At 38.3% G+C, this 15,749-nt stretch overlaps 1 protein-coding gene across 1 annotated transcript in view; it reads left to right on the plus strand.

The window, feature by feature from the left end:
- Window positions 1-15,749, plus strand: part of cfap299 (cilia and flagella associated protein 299) — a 116,107-nt gene that overhangs the window by 2,106 nt on the left and 98,252 nt on the right. The window contains exons 2-3 of the mRNA XM_036598259.1: window positions 9,207-9,331; window positions 13,053-13,183. Coding sequence (XP_036454152.1) covers window positions 9,207-9,331; window positions 13,053-13,183 — 256 coding nt within the window. The remainder of the gene's footprint in view (window positions 1-9,206; window positions 9,332-13,052; window positions 13,184-15,749) is intronic.

The raw sequence follows: 15,749 nt of genomic DNA on the forward strand, positions 1-15,749 counted from the left end.
TGGTTCTATATAGAACTAGAACTTTGCCCTTACAAAAGAACACTGAAAAAATGAACTTGGCCCTTAGTAAATTTTACATAATAAAATTGTGCATGTTTTTCTCAATTTAAATGTGTTTTTTGCTTCAACTAAATAATAATAAGCAATGTTGAAAACCAGTAAACTGAACATATGAAACATGCTTAAAGTGAACTAGAAATAATTATGTTGTGTCACGGGGTAGAAACTGCGCATACGCTGGCACAACTTTTCCCGAGCTGACAGCAGCCGTTTTCTACACCTCGTCTCTGGGAAGATTTGGCTGACCTGAGGAAATTCTGTCCTCTTATATTTACAAGGTAGGAGATTGAATATTGTCTATTGTTTGTCATTATGGACATAAAACATATTCATGACATTTACGCAGAAAAATATTGGCAAAAACGTGAGGTTAAAGGGAGGACTTCGCATGGCATAAAATCCGCTAGCTTAGCTAGCGATAACTTAGCTAGCCAGGTTAGTTTAAAGCGACGCAGATTCAAAGAACACATAACGATACTCGGTCAGATAATCACTGAACTTACTAAAACTGAACGTAGTGTTTTAATCGTAAAGGTCAGTGTCTTAATACAGTGTGTCCTTCATAAGTATCTGTCATGTTGAGGTCCTCACTAGTTAAGTTTGCTCATCAACACAAGCGTTAGCTAACGGTACTGTGGACCTAGCCTAGCTAGCTAAGTAATGGCGCCATTTTCTGAAGTTCACTGCAGACGAGGGCGTTTAGCTGCTGTGTCATCGTACAGGTACACAGTAAAATATTGTTTAGATGGTTGTAGATGCACAGAACGCAGCGTTGGATATAACGTTGATGAAAAGGTACAGTTAAGGGACAACTAGCATAGCATAAGTTTGTGAGGGGCTCAGTTCAGCGCATATTCGAAGTAAACAGACCTAGCTAGCGTTAGCTAGCTGTGCTTCCTTGACGTGACGTGTAATAATCTTTTCCCACTGAGGAGGCTGTGCTCGCTTCGCCTGTGATTTTGGATGTGATATTTGGGTACTAGGTGTCCACAAACCTGTGTAATTTCAGCCTTAGTTAGCTAGCTTAGCACAGAGCCTGGGGTTTGGATATGGAGCCTGCTAACGCTATTGTAGCTAGCGTTAGCTTAGCAAACATAGCGTTAGCAGCTAGTAGGTTACAGACATAAGTTAACGGGTTTAATTTCAACGTTTGTCCATTTAACACTTAATGCTCTGTTCGATGAACCCAGTTTGCAATGTGCTGTTCCAACATGGGCTCTGACACCGTTAGCGCAGCTAGCTAGCGTTAGTTAGCTAAGCAGACGTTAGTGTTAGCAGCTAACTGGCCAGCTTAGTTAGTAGGCTACAAGCACGAAGCAGGTTTAAGATTAATTTCAGCTTTCTGTTCCTTCAACACCAGTCGCTCGACTTTGCTCTATCAGAATTGTCAGTGGAGATTTAGTTCGGCATAATAGAATCCGTTATCTTGTTAATTAGCAAGCTAATGCTAACTGTTCAGCCCTGTAGTGGAAAAGAGGTTTGTTTGCCCATATAACAGCAGTGTCATTAATCATTATTATAATCAGAATATAAGTTTGTATATAAGATGGTGCGCGCACACACACACACACACACACACGCACACACACACACTCGCACACATGTATTTTGCTTATGTGACTCCCCTGTCATTGTTACCAAATCAGGTTTTCCTTATGTTTGCATTTATGTTAAACATTATGGTCTTCAAGTGCCAATTGGTAGAAGTAATTATTATACTTTGATTTTGATGCTCAATAATGCACAAACCCTAGATAGGGAATCCTGATAGCCATATTGATTAAAAGAACATTGATGTGACTTAAATATCATAATTGGTTTCAAACTAAAATAATGTTCACAGGATTAAACCAAATAGCTAAATATGAGTAAAATAATATATATTATTGTAAGACTATTAAATTGTAGCCAAAATAATGCACTGTTATGTCCTTCCACATGGTGAGATAAAACATTAAGGTAAAGCGATAAAACATTAAAGTAAAGCTTAAGATAAAATGTTAACATGGTCTTTCACTTAATTTTATTTAAATGTCCTCTTTGTTTATAGGTTAAGGCTTAACAAGGTTGTTGAGTGCCATCTTTTAAAGGATTCTGTGGCATGTTCTAAGTCTCTGGTAAGTGCATTTTTATGATCCAGATTTGATATTTACCTATGAGGCTGTTTGTTTTGTAAAGCTGCCTGTTTTAAATGTTCAAATTAGTAATCATTTTTCAGTCTCTAAGATGATCGGGATTTTGATGTTCATATGTTTCTTTTATCTGTTCCTTGTACGCTTGTCAAGTTAATGTACCATTTTTTTTTTAAACAGTTGAAGGTACATTCTAACAAGTGCAATCAATATGTGCAGGTGAAGGATGTCCACCGTAAAAGAGACGCCATCATAAAAGCTCTTTCTCCGCACCTGAATGATGATGATGGATTTCTTATGTAGGAGTACATGGTAAGTATGTGACCTAAGCACATCACCATCATTCTAATTCACTTCTAATTTCTAACTAAGGTAAATTCATCTTATTTCATATTTGTGCTCTGTGTGTGTCTTCCAGGCACCTCAGTTCTTATATCAATTGCTTGTAACATTTGCTTAATAAAATCAGCCCCCTCCCATCTGTATAGTAAATCGAAATCGAAACGCGGCGTTGGTGTGTTAGTATGTTAGCACCAACCATAGATTGTAGGTGCTAGTGTGAGAAGGGTGAACTAGAACTATCCATTTTGTAATGTGTATTTACCATTGAATGGAGTTTTGTGGAGATGGGGGCTGATTTTATTTAGATTCATCGTAAAATAAGTATTTGATATTAAAAAACTGTCAGAGGTGCCTGGAAGAATTTAGAAGAGCTCAAATGAGAAATAAACTGAACTTACTCTTTATGGAGCAAGAGAACAGTGAAGTTTAGTATTAATAACAAGATTTAATTTGTAGGACATTCATGGTGAAGACATATTGAGAGACCAGCACAGCACTGAAATGGACATTTGTCATCAGAAGAGGGTGGAGCTCTTGGAGAATATGAAGATGGTGACGCTGATGGAAACATTATTGTAGGAAACATCAAATCAGTTGCACCAGACTGCAGTAATGCTTGGAGTAATCTATGCACTGAATATGGCTCACCACAATGGGTGGAAATGCTGCTATGAATTTGTACATTCCTCATGTCAAAGGATGGTGCAAAGTTCTCCCCTAATATTCTTGGTTTGGAGAACAAAATCTTGGGATAGTCAAAGTAGGCTGTCCTTTCTGGAAATATATGGAACTTTTCACACTAGCTTCTACTTTGCTTGAAAAGCAATGGACTTTTGAACAACGCTTAAGTCACATGAAACAAGAGTGGCTGTATTTGTCAGCATCTCTTTTAAAATTCAATGACATTTCAATGATTTTCTATATAACATGTCAAGATCCTGGTCAAGTTTAAGAACAATTTGTCTTAAAACAGCACGCAGTTAAATTTTAGAGTCTTTTTTGCTAACAGTGTACAAAGTAGCCTTTTGAACAATTTGAGCTCTATAAATTTTCACCCTAAATTTGCAAAGTCTAACAAGCAAAATAAGGTTGTGCTAACAAGAGGCAGTGCTTTGACAAGAAGGTTGTACTCTGTAGGCACTATTTCTTGGGCATTATTTTGATCATTGATGAGAATTGGATATTGTATAAAGTCGTATAACATTAATACTGTGTTATTGTGCTGTTCTGTTTTAAATATCTGCTGTTGTAAAGTTGCATTGAAGGTTGGTGTTATCGTTACATAATTACTGAATGTTACTTCATTGTTTCACAAATTCTGGGTCATTACTTAAGACTTAATTAATTGTGATTACAGGCGCACACATTTAGGTGAATGTGTTTATAATTGCAGTGTTCTGTTTGAAGCTTATTGTTGTATGTAAACTTGCATTTTAGCTTGCGTTGCCTGCAAGTCAAGCAATAATGTATTGATAGCTGTGCACTTTTAGAGAAGTATTTAGTCTATTTTTTTACTACTCTGCTTTATTTTTGTCTACAGTCTTGTTTTATTACTTAATATTCAGTGTTTTTCTATAGTGGTAAAGCAAATGTGTATTTTCGTTGATCCTAATATGCATGTGCATTTGATGTACCTTAATAAAGTCACTAATTTTTTTTTTTATTGTCATGATAGTCATTGTCTTGACCAGGTGTTTAAATAGATGGAACATTAATAAGTGTAGTTGAAGTTTAATTTGTGAAAATTAACATTTAAAACTGTACATTAATAAATGCTCTGTGATATAATTAAGCTGTTGTACATAATAAACAATGAGTAATTATTTGGAAATACATCAGAATTTAGTAGTTTTACTAAAAAGTTATTTAACATCTACATAATTTAATGAAATAGCATGAACATGATTAAATTTGGTTAAAATTACACCAAGGAAGAACACTGAAGTTATTGAAGTAAATCTTGCAAAATATAGTTAAGTTGACACTGCTTATAGGTAATGAGTAAATGTTACTCAAATTATATATCTGAATGTAGATAATTTAATTTCGTGCAACAGTTTGACAAAAAAAAATTAAGTAAATTCGAAGAGTCATTTTTTTGAGTGAACCCTTGAAGAACCATCTTTTTTAAGTGTGTATGAATCATGATAAACATCATGTATCATATTTTTTCCCAATGTAATACAGGTCAAAAAGAATTTACTAATCACTGCTTTCTGTTTTTATCAGTATCAGTGGAATTAAGGGTTGGATTTAATTCAGCAGGAGATTTGAGGTTTTCTGGTAAATGTATGCGTCGACATTTAGCCTCAGCACAGAGTAAAGAGGATGGCTGAAGATACAAAAGATCCTTTACTGAACATAGCTGGCAACTATCTGTTGATTATAATATCTTGAGGTAATCAAGTGTCTAATAATAAGATGCCACATCCATGTCAACTTCCAAATTACTGGAAAGGTTTAATGAGGACTTTGATCTCATCTGACCATACAGTCTGATTCGAATCAGAGACCAAGGCCAAGGGGTTGCCTAAAAAGAATGAAAGTAGTCCAGCAAAGACCCTAGTCTGAACTGTGAAGCATAATGGTGAACATTTGATGTTGCAGGACTTTCTTTTCTTCCGAAGGTCATGGGAAACATCATCCTCTCTGTCAAGTTCCAGCATATTTTCGACTTAAATTTGGCTGCTCTTAACTCTAAGACTAAAACTGGGTTGTTGTTGAACTGTCAAGCAGGATAATGACCCAAAACATTCCCCCAGATACACAAAAATGGCTCACTGACCACAGATTGAAGTTTTTGCAATAGCCATTTCCATCCCCAGACCTATTTCCCATTGAAAACCTGTAGGTTTAAGTTGCCCAGTAGTCCGAGCAAGGACCAAAGACTCTAAGGCATGTGGGGGAAAAGCCTGCATTGAGGAAAGTGCTGTGTGTAGAGAAAGGCTGAACATAATTTTTTCCTGGAGGAAAAAATACAACCCCATTTCCAAAAAAGTTGGGACACTGTGCAAAATGTAAATAAAACAAAATGCAATGATGTGCAAATAATTTAAACCCTATATTTAATGGAAAATAGTAAAAACAGAATGATGTACACATCATTTAAACTATATTTAGTTAAAAATGGTACAAAGACAACATATCAGATGTTGTTTTTTGAAAAAATATATGCCCATTTTGAATTTGATGCCAACAACATGTTCCAAAAAGTTGGGACAGGGGCAAAAAATGGCTGGTAAAATTGTGTAATGCTAAAAAAAACACCTGCTGGTTAATTGGCAACAGGTCAGTTACATAACTGAGTATAAACAGAGCATCCCAGAGAGGCCGAGTCTTTCAGAAGTAAAGATGAGGGGTTTACCACTCTGTGAAAGACTGCACAAGCAAATAGTGCAACAATTCAAGAATAATGTTTCTCAACATAAAATAGCAAAAATTTTTGCTTTTCATCATCTACAGTACATAATAACATTAAAAGATTCAGAGAATCTGGAGAAATCTCTTTATGCAAGGGACAAGGCCAAACACCAGTATTTGCTGGCCATGATCTTTGGGCCCTCAGGCAGCACTGCATTAAAAACAGACACTTCGGAAATCCACTGTCTGTGAAAACACTTCGTCACTGCATCCACCAACGCAAGCTAAAACTTTAAAATGCAAAGAAGAAACTGTACATAAACAGGATCCAGAAATGCTGCCACCTTCTCTGGGCCCGAGCTCATTAAAATGGACTGAGAGGAAGTGGAAAAGTGTCCTGTGGTCTGACAAATCAAAATTTAAAATTCTTTTTGGAAATCATGGACAATGTGTCCTCCAGGCTAAAGACCACTTAGCTTGTTATCAGTGCACAGTTCAAAAGCCAGTATTCATGATGGTATAGGGGTGAATTAGTGTACATGGCATGGATGACGTGCACATCTGTGAAGGCACCATTAATGCTGAATGATATATACATGTTTTGGCAACATATGCTGCCATCCAGACAACGTCTTTTTCAGGGAAGGCCTTGTTTATTTCAGCAAGACAATGTCAAACCACATTCTGCATGTATTACAACAGTATGGCTCCGTATTAAAAGAGTCCAGGTGCTAAACTGGCCTGCCTGCAGTCCAGACCTGTCACCCACTGATAACATTTGGCACATTATTAAATGAAAAATATGACAAATGAGACACAGGACTGTTGAGCAGCTGAAATCCTATATCAAATAAGAATGGGAAAACATTTCACTTTCAAAACTACAGCAGTTGGTCTCCTTAGTTCCCAAACGCTTACAGAGTGTTGTTAAAAGAAGAGGTGATGAAACACAGTAGTAAAGATGCCCCCGTCCCAACTTTTTTGGAATGTGCTGTCACCATCAAATTCAAAATGGGCATATATTTTTCAAAAAACAATACAATTTCTCTGTTTCAACATTTGATATGTTGTCTTTGTAGTTTTTTTCTTCAAAAATTTAGTTTACATGATTTGCACATCATTGCATCTGATTTTTATTTACTTCTGCATAGCATCCCAACTTTTTTGGAAATGGGGTTGCAATACATGTTAAAGATTTTATTTCTCAGAGCCATGATATCACAATAAGATAAGAATTCCTTCTGGTACTTAAGAACATCAGATAAACAATAAATATTATATAGTACTGCATATATAGTTTCCCTTTGGGATCAATAAAGTTCTATCTATCTATCTATCTATCTATCTATCTAGTACTCAAGGAGGATTCTAAAACTGATTATGCAAAAGATCCCAAGAACAAATATTTTTTGTGACATTAATGAATTAATGTATACATGAATGAATGTGTCACAGTGTCTTAATAACAATGCAGATACAGTTCCAGAAGAGGTTAAGTTTGCGTGATAAACTTCCCTGCCTTTATTCTTAGAGGACTCTGGTGATTCTGACATTACCTAGACAGTATTCTGTCGTCACAGACCACTGAGATTATGTAACACTTTGTGCTCTAACTGAGAAGCAAAAGCAAAAAATGATGGAAGCTCAGTGAGCTCTGCTTTTTAAAGATAAGCTGTGAATGACTGGCCACTTTACCTGCACACTTTAAAAACAGTTCTTCAAGGGTTTGTTTAGAAAACCCCGAGTTCTATATAGAAACATTGTCTTTACTTTGATTGATGGAAAATGTACTGTATATGTTCTATATAGAACATTTTTGAAAATGGCTCTCTGTAGCACCAAAAGGGGTTGTGTTATTGTTAGGATGTCAAGCTTATAACAGTAGAAGAACCCTTTTTGGTGCTATACAGAAGCATTTTCAAAAAGGTTCTATATAGGACAATATACAACATATTCTCCATCAGTCTGAACCATTTCACCATGCATAAAACCATGTAAGCAAGAAATTGTTCATTAACCCATCTGTTTATTGCTAAATATCAAGTTTGCTTTACTTAGGCCCAACTCCTCTTGCCCCTACCTCTTAGCCCTTAGCCCTTCGTTTTGTGCGTTCACGTCTAGGGTAAGGTGTCCCGATTTTTGTTGAGATAGATGGGTAGGGAAGTTTTAGGGCTACATGGCCCTCTAAATGGACGGCACACTAAAAACGGGGTGTTATTAAAAAGGAAGAAAAACCGACAAGATGGCTGCAAAGCGACCAATAAATAAATAAATAAATAAAATAAATGTAAGTATTTTCTCAGTTAAAAATATGATAACCATTGTATAACCTTAGTTTAATGTCGTTTCAATGTATTATGGTCCTTTTTTTCACAACAAGCATAAAAAGCATGCTAGTAACATGCTGATGTCTTGGTAGCTAGCTAGCTAAATTTCCCGTTTCACCTTAAATAGTTCAGCACTTCTTGAGCCAGAATGTAACTGCTGCTCTATTTAAGGTGGAGCGGGGAAATTCGAAGTGACTTGAGCTTCATATCACCAAAGAAAAAGGGGTGGACAATAATAAATAACTGTCGCATCCCCCTCTTTGAAGGCGTACGACGCCCTAAATTTAATTAAACATCAGCAGCGAGGTTGCCGAACTTCACCCTCCTCTGCTGTCACTGCAGACCGGTAGGGTCGCCTACAGAGCACCGCTAGCAGCCTGTTAATGAAGTAAACTTCTTCTTTTATTTAAGGGTTGTCCCATTTCGTAAACAAAAGGTAGGGGTAAAAACAAGGAATGGGATTGGGCCTTAAAGCATGAACGGTTCCAAAAAACCAAAGAAAAAAAGAAGAAGAAGAAAAGTACATTTACCTCTTTTCCATCTTTACCTCGAGGGGAAACTCAAAAGCTCATGAAGGTAGAATTGCCACTAGGGGGCAGCAGAGTGTAACAAAAGCCTGTGTCAGCCTGAGGCCCTAAAGAGCACATCAGGCATGAGTTTCAGCAAATGCACCATAGATAACTGTGGCTTCTCTACAACGTACATTTTCACTTTAAACCACTAAATGACTTTGCTTGGAGCTTGGAAATTTTTAATAAAAATGGTGGAACTCCCCTTTAAAATAGTCCAGATAAGGTACTTTAATAGACAGTTTGTTTAACTGAGAAAGCCGAGAATGTGAGGCCTTTCAGTGCTGCCAGGTGCAGGTAAGTCACTACACACAGCCACAGGACTAATCTTACGTAACGGCGCCTCAGCACGCTTTGCTTTTTGCGCGCACGCGCTCCGCGATGTCCACATGACCGTTGCTATGGAGATCACGCAGCCTGTGGAAACACAATGGAGGAGCACAGCGCTGCCGCCGGTTCAGAAAACATCGTCACTCAGTTTAACACGTATGAAGACTACTTAGATTCTCGGATAAGGCCATTAGACCTGTACTACCTGAAGGTAACGAAAGTGTTCACTCTGGTTCCCCATATGGAGTTTACTGTTTTTTTGTTTATCTCCTTTCTCACGCCGTCCTTCACACATACGAATGCTACGTTTAGCCAGCTGGCGATGTTATTTTAACATTGTTTTCCATATTTCAGTGGTTAAGATACAACCAAAGTCATTCAAAGAGTCATTTGGTGTGAAATGTTTTTTTGTTTGTTTGTTTTGTTTTGTAGATGAACTTACAAACACACGTTTTCTTTAGGAGACGAGAGGTCCCATATCTAATAGCAAAAACCAACGAACCTACACATGCCTTCTGAGTTTATATATGTAATGTTGATAATGACAAAATAATGGAAAATCTGGAAAAGAAAAAAAAAACACGATTTGTCTTTGGGGACTATTTTGCCTTAGACCATCCTTCCTGTATCCCTCCACCATGAATAGATTAAAATGGGTTTTTAGACCAAAACTTAGTCACACAACTGCCGTAAAACAATGTCTCAGACATAAGCTGGGTGTTCATAACCATTTTACGTAATAACTTTCCTTGAGGGAGGTTTTAGGTGGACGTCTGGTTCCTTTCACCACCATTGTGAACTGTGACGTTTCTCTAGAGTGAAGAATTTCACACCAAACCACTGTGAACGTCTTTGTTGACGCGTTAACTATTTAACCTTGCAGAAAGTTCCCTTTCAGTAAATTCAAGCCAAGCTGGTTAAAAGTAATTTTCTGTTTCACATTTTTTAAAATAATTTAGTGCCGACTCATAGCTACATATCAAACTGAGTAAGTAATTGTTCTCCTGAGGAATTAATGACTGTGAATTGGTCAACTCACTGCCCTGCTGCAACGCTAGATGGCAGCACGAATGCGTTTAAAACTGTTCTATCTTCGGGACAGTGCTGTCCATAAAAAGTAGAAGAAACGAGGAAGGAAGGGCAGCCAGGCTCATATGGCCGGGCTGACCCAGCATTATCCTACCTAAATGAAACAGCCCCACTCTAGACCTAGGCTGTACCACATACAGCACCAAATAGAGCCTAATTACATTTGTGGTACCAGGTAACAAGCTAGTGTTTCACCATAATCGATTTGATGAGCACTTTGTGCTACTTTGCTCAGCTTTCACATCATGTTGTTGTCACTGCAGGTGCCATTATTTGTATTTTGCATGATGGAAAGAAAGAATAAATTGTCAGCAAGAATAAAAGCACCAAGTTTTAACAAGGCAAGAAAAAGCTGGTCAGAAGTTACGCACTGGCTATTTCTACCTGGTATGAATCCTGGAAATGTTCTCCCTGGCCCCCCCGTGGACCCAAGACGGATTTCCAAATAACATTTTTCCGTCTGACTGCTTGCTTACTTGGGATTTGCTAATGTGGTGCTCAGGAGATGAGGTTTATAAATAATTCAAACATTTAGGTGGAGGAATTACCCATAATAGTGAACTCAATATGTGTTTTGTTAACTATGATTACCCCAAGGGGACGGTTTTAGACACATGTTATGGATCAGTTTTCACTGGAGAGAGCTCATTTTGGGTCCCAGGAATGTGTGTACCCTAAGCTGTATGGTGTTGCGAATTCTCAGTAGTGACTTTGCCACTGCAATCACCCCTGCAAAGACTTTTGGCTAATGTACAGTTGTAATATTATGGAGTTAATCAGTTTTTTGTTAAGCTGCCATGTTGCAGAGCTTTAAAGATTAGACCTATTCTGCTTTGTAGGTTCTTTGTAGGTCCAAAGAAGAGGCACATTTGGAGTGAAATAAGTGCTTATCTCCAGCATGTGAGCACACATCCTTGACTGGATGGCAGAACTTTGATGTCTTTTTCCCAATAAATACAGCCTGTTGTGTTCACTGGAATCCCTAGTTCATTTAGATCAAGGGTGCCCAAGGTCAGTTCTGGTGATCTACTGCCCTGGAACACCCCCTATCCGGTGGAACACAGTGTAAAATATCAAAAAGATCTGTATTCTAGCAAAATTGAGTGTTAAATTAAACATACAGCAAAGCTTGAATGAAGACTATAGGACAGAAATATATAAAACACTCAAAAACCACTTATCAGACTGACCTGAGAACTGTGTGGGTGTGATCCTAATATTCTAAAATGCATGCGTGATTGACAGCCCTCAGTCAAACATTCACAACCTGCTGCGCCACTGAAGCAGAACTAAACAGAACACCATAAATGTGAAAAACATGAGTAAAACAGGCTTTACATATGCAGACAGATGAGCTAGCTTGATATCTCAGTTATGTGACAGCTAAGTTATGCTTGGTAGGTTAGATTTCGCTTGGTTGTTAGCTTTCTCTCTGTAAGTTTCTCTGACTCAAACAGAGAGAAGAGACTGTAGGGGAGGACAGATTTGTTAAAGCTGTGTGTGCAAGATGAACCACATCAGCCCTGAGATTGGTGAGGATTCTGCTTACCTAAGCGCAAGATTAGGACTGCCCAGTTCACATCGAAAGAGAAGAAATTTGGTAAAATGCATAGCCATTTATTGGGCATTGGAAAGTTATTCACAGGACATACTTTGTAATTATATATTGTGGGTTCACAAGAGCAAGATTAGCCTATTTAGAAAGAAAAAATGGATTTTGTTTCCAGAGGCTTTAATCAAGGCAGAATTTTGGAGCAAGGCATGTTGGAACTAAACTCTCCAGGGCTGTAGATCACCAGGTCCGGTTTTTAACTCTATTTCACTGCTATTTAAAGGGTCTGTCAGTATTAAGAGTATCTTAATGATAAAGATATGTAGATATGTGCATTGATGACTGTTAACCAAAAATCCTTCATGCTAAAAAAACTCAACTGCACTGCCTGATCAAGACTGTGTAGGCGTTTCAGACCACATGGTAACGTTTCTCCTGTCAGCTTCTTTCAACATAGTCCCGCCCAGTTCAAATCCAACAGAAGTGGAAAAGTGCAAGAAACTCTAATTTGAATTGTCGAACATTTTTATTTGATGGTCAGCAGCAAAGCCATACAGGACCATGTAGGTAACAGTGAAAAGAATTGATCTGCTTAAAAGTAACAAAAATGTTTAATTTCAGGTCTCGAATGACAGCAAATGAACAGTTCATGTGGCACTTTTGCACAAAATTGGACCTTTGCATTTAAAACCAAGAGCTTTACCGGCACTTCATAACAAGCAGAGTTTCACCAACTCATTGCCTCATGGCCACATGAAAGCAGCCCCTTCGTTTGAAGGCCCAAAGAATCTCTCTCAATCATCTGGAAATGGCACGATCCATGTTGAGTGGGCTACAGTGACATATGGCAGAAATCCTTGATCCGGAAAGCCACAGCCGTGTCCTTAGCCGTGCTCTGATTAACCCCTTAAAGTCCTTTGCATGCCCACTTCCTCAGTAAGGTCTATTATTCAGTAACCAAATGGAAAACAATGCAGACTGACTGAGTTATTCTGAAGTTAGCTTTAGGAATGAAGAATGGAAGTCTGGACCCGGACGTGGAGTGTGGAGGAGTTAACCCGCTTCTCTTACGGACAGCAATTTAGCACAAAGCTATGACCAGAATGAAGCTTAAAATGGTATTTTTCTCTATGTGTACATTCCACAACATTACTACACCATTTTGTATTTTAGGATGATGCCCCAGAAATCAAGTTGAATTGGACAGACTTGCTCATATTGTTCATTCAGTTGTAACCACCCCCTCCCGGCCTCTGCGAAGCTCACTAGATCTGTTTCACTGCTCCTCCAGGACAAGAAAATGGCCCGCCAGCTGGTGGAGCTGGGCTGCTGGGGCAGCGGCGAGGTCCTGAAGAGGGAGGAATTCGAGACAAGGAAAGCAGCTGCGGAGGCCTCGTCGCTCTCAAACAGGACCCAGCAGAAGTAAGTTCACATGCATTGACCGCAGAGAGGGACGATCTTCACACCATTGCGTGACCTTGAGATTACGTGTTTGTCAGTGTGTTTTCCAGTGTCTACAAGTTGAAGGTCAATGTGAACTCTGATTTGCATATTTATGATGAATGGCAAGGACAATAGGTCATGTACACAGCATTGTGCAAGAATATTAAGTCTATTTTAGTTTCAGGTTTAGCCAAAATGAGCATCTTAAAACTGGAAGTGATGGTGTAGAATTGGCTCTATCCACTCTCTTATGTAAGGTGATCAAGGTGCCAAAATGGTTTAATGGATGTTTTTTTAAAGAATCATTTTGTTAATATGATTTGAGATTTTTTAATTTTATGTTTACTTAACATTTTGCCATGACCCCAACTGGCCATCATTTGTTCAAAATATGCCAAAACTACAAAGGCAAAAAATGGCACTGAATATGAATCAAAAATTATTTTAAATAAAAACAAATTGTTTTATATAAAACAAGACTACATTAGCTGCAGATAACTTAAACATATTTAAATGTCCACAATGTACAATAGTTTTTTTTTTTAAACTGCCCATTTGCTTGAACAAGGCACCTGGCATCTTTTTCTCTTTTTTTTCTGTGGTGCAGTCGCATAGATCATTGTTGGGGAGGGGGTGGGAGCACACATAACGTTGTAGTGCAGCTCATGGTGAAATAGGCTACCATAATAGAAAATTAAAATAATTTTGCGGGCTGAATAGGATTGTGCCACGGGCCTGTCTTTGCCCGGGGGCCTTGTGTTTGACACATGGGATCTAAGCCAAGAGTGATTTAGGAACGTTTGCTTTTGATAGTACATTATGTGGAGGATCTTTAAAAATGTTCTTCACACTTCTCGTTTACAGAAATGATTCTTTGAAAGAACCATCCATTGGAAGATTCTTTAGGACAGTGGTTCTTAAACCAGTCCTTAAGGACCCCCACAGACAGTCTATATTTTTCTCTTTCCCTTCCCACTGGGAGTTGGGATTGAGCAAAATTCTCGACCACATGAGGGTCCCTGAAGATCGGTTTGAGAACTACTGCTTTAGAGAACCAAAAGTGGTTCTTCTATGGTATCGCTACGAATAACCCTTAGGCAGCTTTATTTTTAGGCATGCAGAAAATCAAATAAGCAGCAACATTGGGCTCCGCAGTGGCCTTCGGTTGATTTTTGGTCATGACTGGCCATTATGTGATTCACTGGAATGAAATGACAGACATCTCTCTCACTCCTCCAAAGAGGAGGGTTTGCACAAGTTCAGTTGTGCTGTGTCTTGGGGCAAAGTCTTCATGAAGGCCCTTGGCCAGAAACTGTCACCACATGAGTCCCTCGTGTGAGATTCTGAGGCTGTATCGTCTGGACTGGGAAGAGAGTGAAGGTTGTGTTTTCCGTGTGTTTGTGGGAGTTTTGGGATGCTGTAAACTTGGACTTGGACTTGGACGATGATTGCATAGTTGGTGCGGTCAGCCTTCAGGAAACATTTTTGGAGGACTATATTTGTGTTTTTTTGGGCTGGTTGCGGCCAGCTCCCCTGCCTAACCACCTGTAGACGTGTCCCTTTGGCATTCAACCTTACTAAAACATGGCTAGAAGCTCTTGCTCTCAGCTAAAGTAAAATAATAAATCAGAGTTGAAGGAATTCCCCAGCATTTTCTAAACCTAATAATTATGTCACATCTATATTGTACAGTCGATAATTTCGACAATGAATGACTAATTTGACACATTTCCCTGTATTCAGTAAGAACAGAAAACCTACTAACTTAAAGCACACTTATAGTAGAAACCACTGGGCAAGCACTAGAGAATTCCCTTATTATCCCAGTGTTTCCTCTATCATTAAATAAACATGCAACCAGTTTAGATGAGATACAGATATTAGGATGTAATTGGCAGTAACAGTTGCTTCCTAGCTTTTGATTTTTGTGTGGTACTTACTCTTTTTTTGGCAACTACACATCTACATGTAAATAGCACATCTTCCTTAAATAGCAGTCTGGAGTGTTTTTCTTTAAACATGGTGTTGTACCTGTGAATAGGAGCCAATAAAAGACGTGTGGTGTTTCATATTGTTGTTGTTTTATCACTGTGGACACCAGCATGAACTTGCCCTTCTTGACATTTGCAGATGTAAGCAATCAACTTCATATACCATTCTTTAAGACCTAATAATCAAAATCAGATCTATTTGGGCTTTTATCGTCGGCCAACAAATATTTAATGTTGGTTTAAGGAATTATTATTAACACTGTTTAATTCTATAGAAATATATGTGAATCATTCTTTGGTCAGTGTGGCGCATTGGCGAGGGGGTCTCCTTTTGAACCATCCAATACACAATCTTTTGTTTTCTTTTCTTTTCTATGGATCCGATGAAAAAAGTTCGACATGACCACATGATGTGTAATCTGGCTTTTGAATGGCTGTTTCATGACACTTGAGCTGCCTGCACATGTTGCAGCTGAGTTCAGAACGAGTTGCAGGATGCTTTACTTTGTGCAGCTCAAGTGCAATTTAGTTTAATGTTTCACCCTGTAAAGCCA

Source organism: Colossoma macropomum, unplaced genomic scaffold, assembly GCF_904425465.1.
Source record: "Colossoma macropomum unplaced genomic scaffold, Colossoma_macropomum, whole genome shotgun sequence".
NCBI classification, from domain to species: Eukaryota; Metazoa; Chordata; class Actinopteri; order Characiformes; family Serrasalmidae; genus Colossoma; species Colossoma macropomum.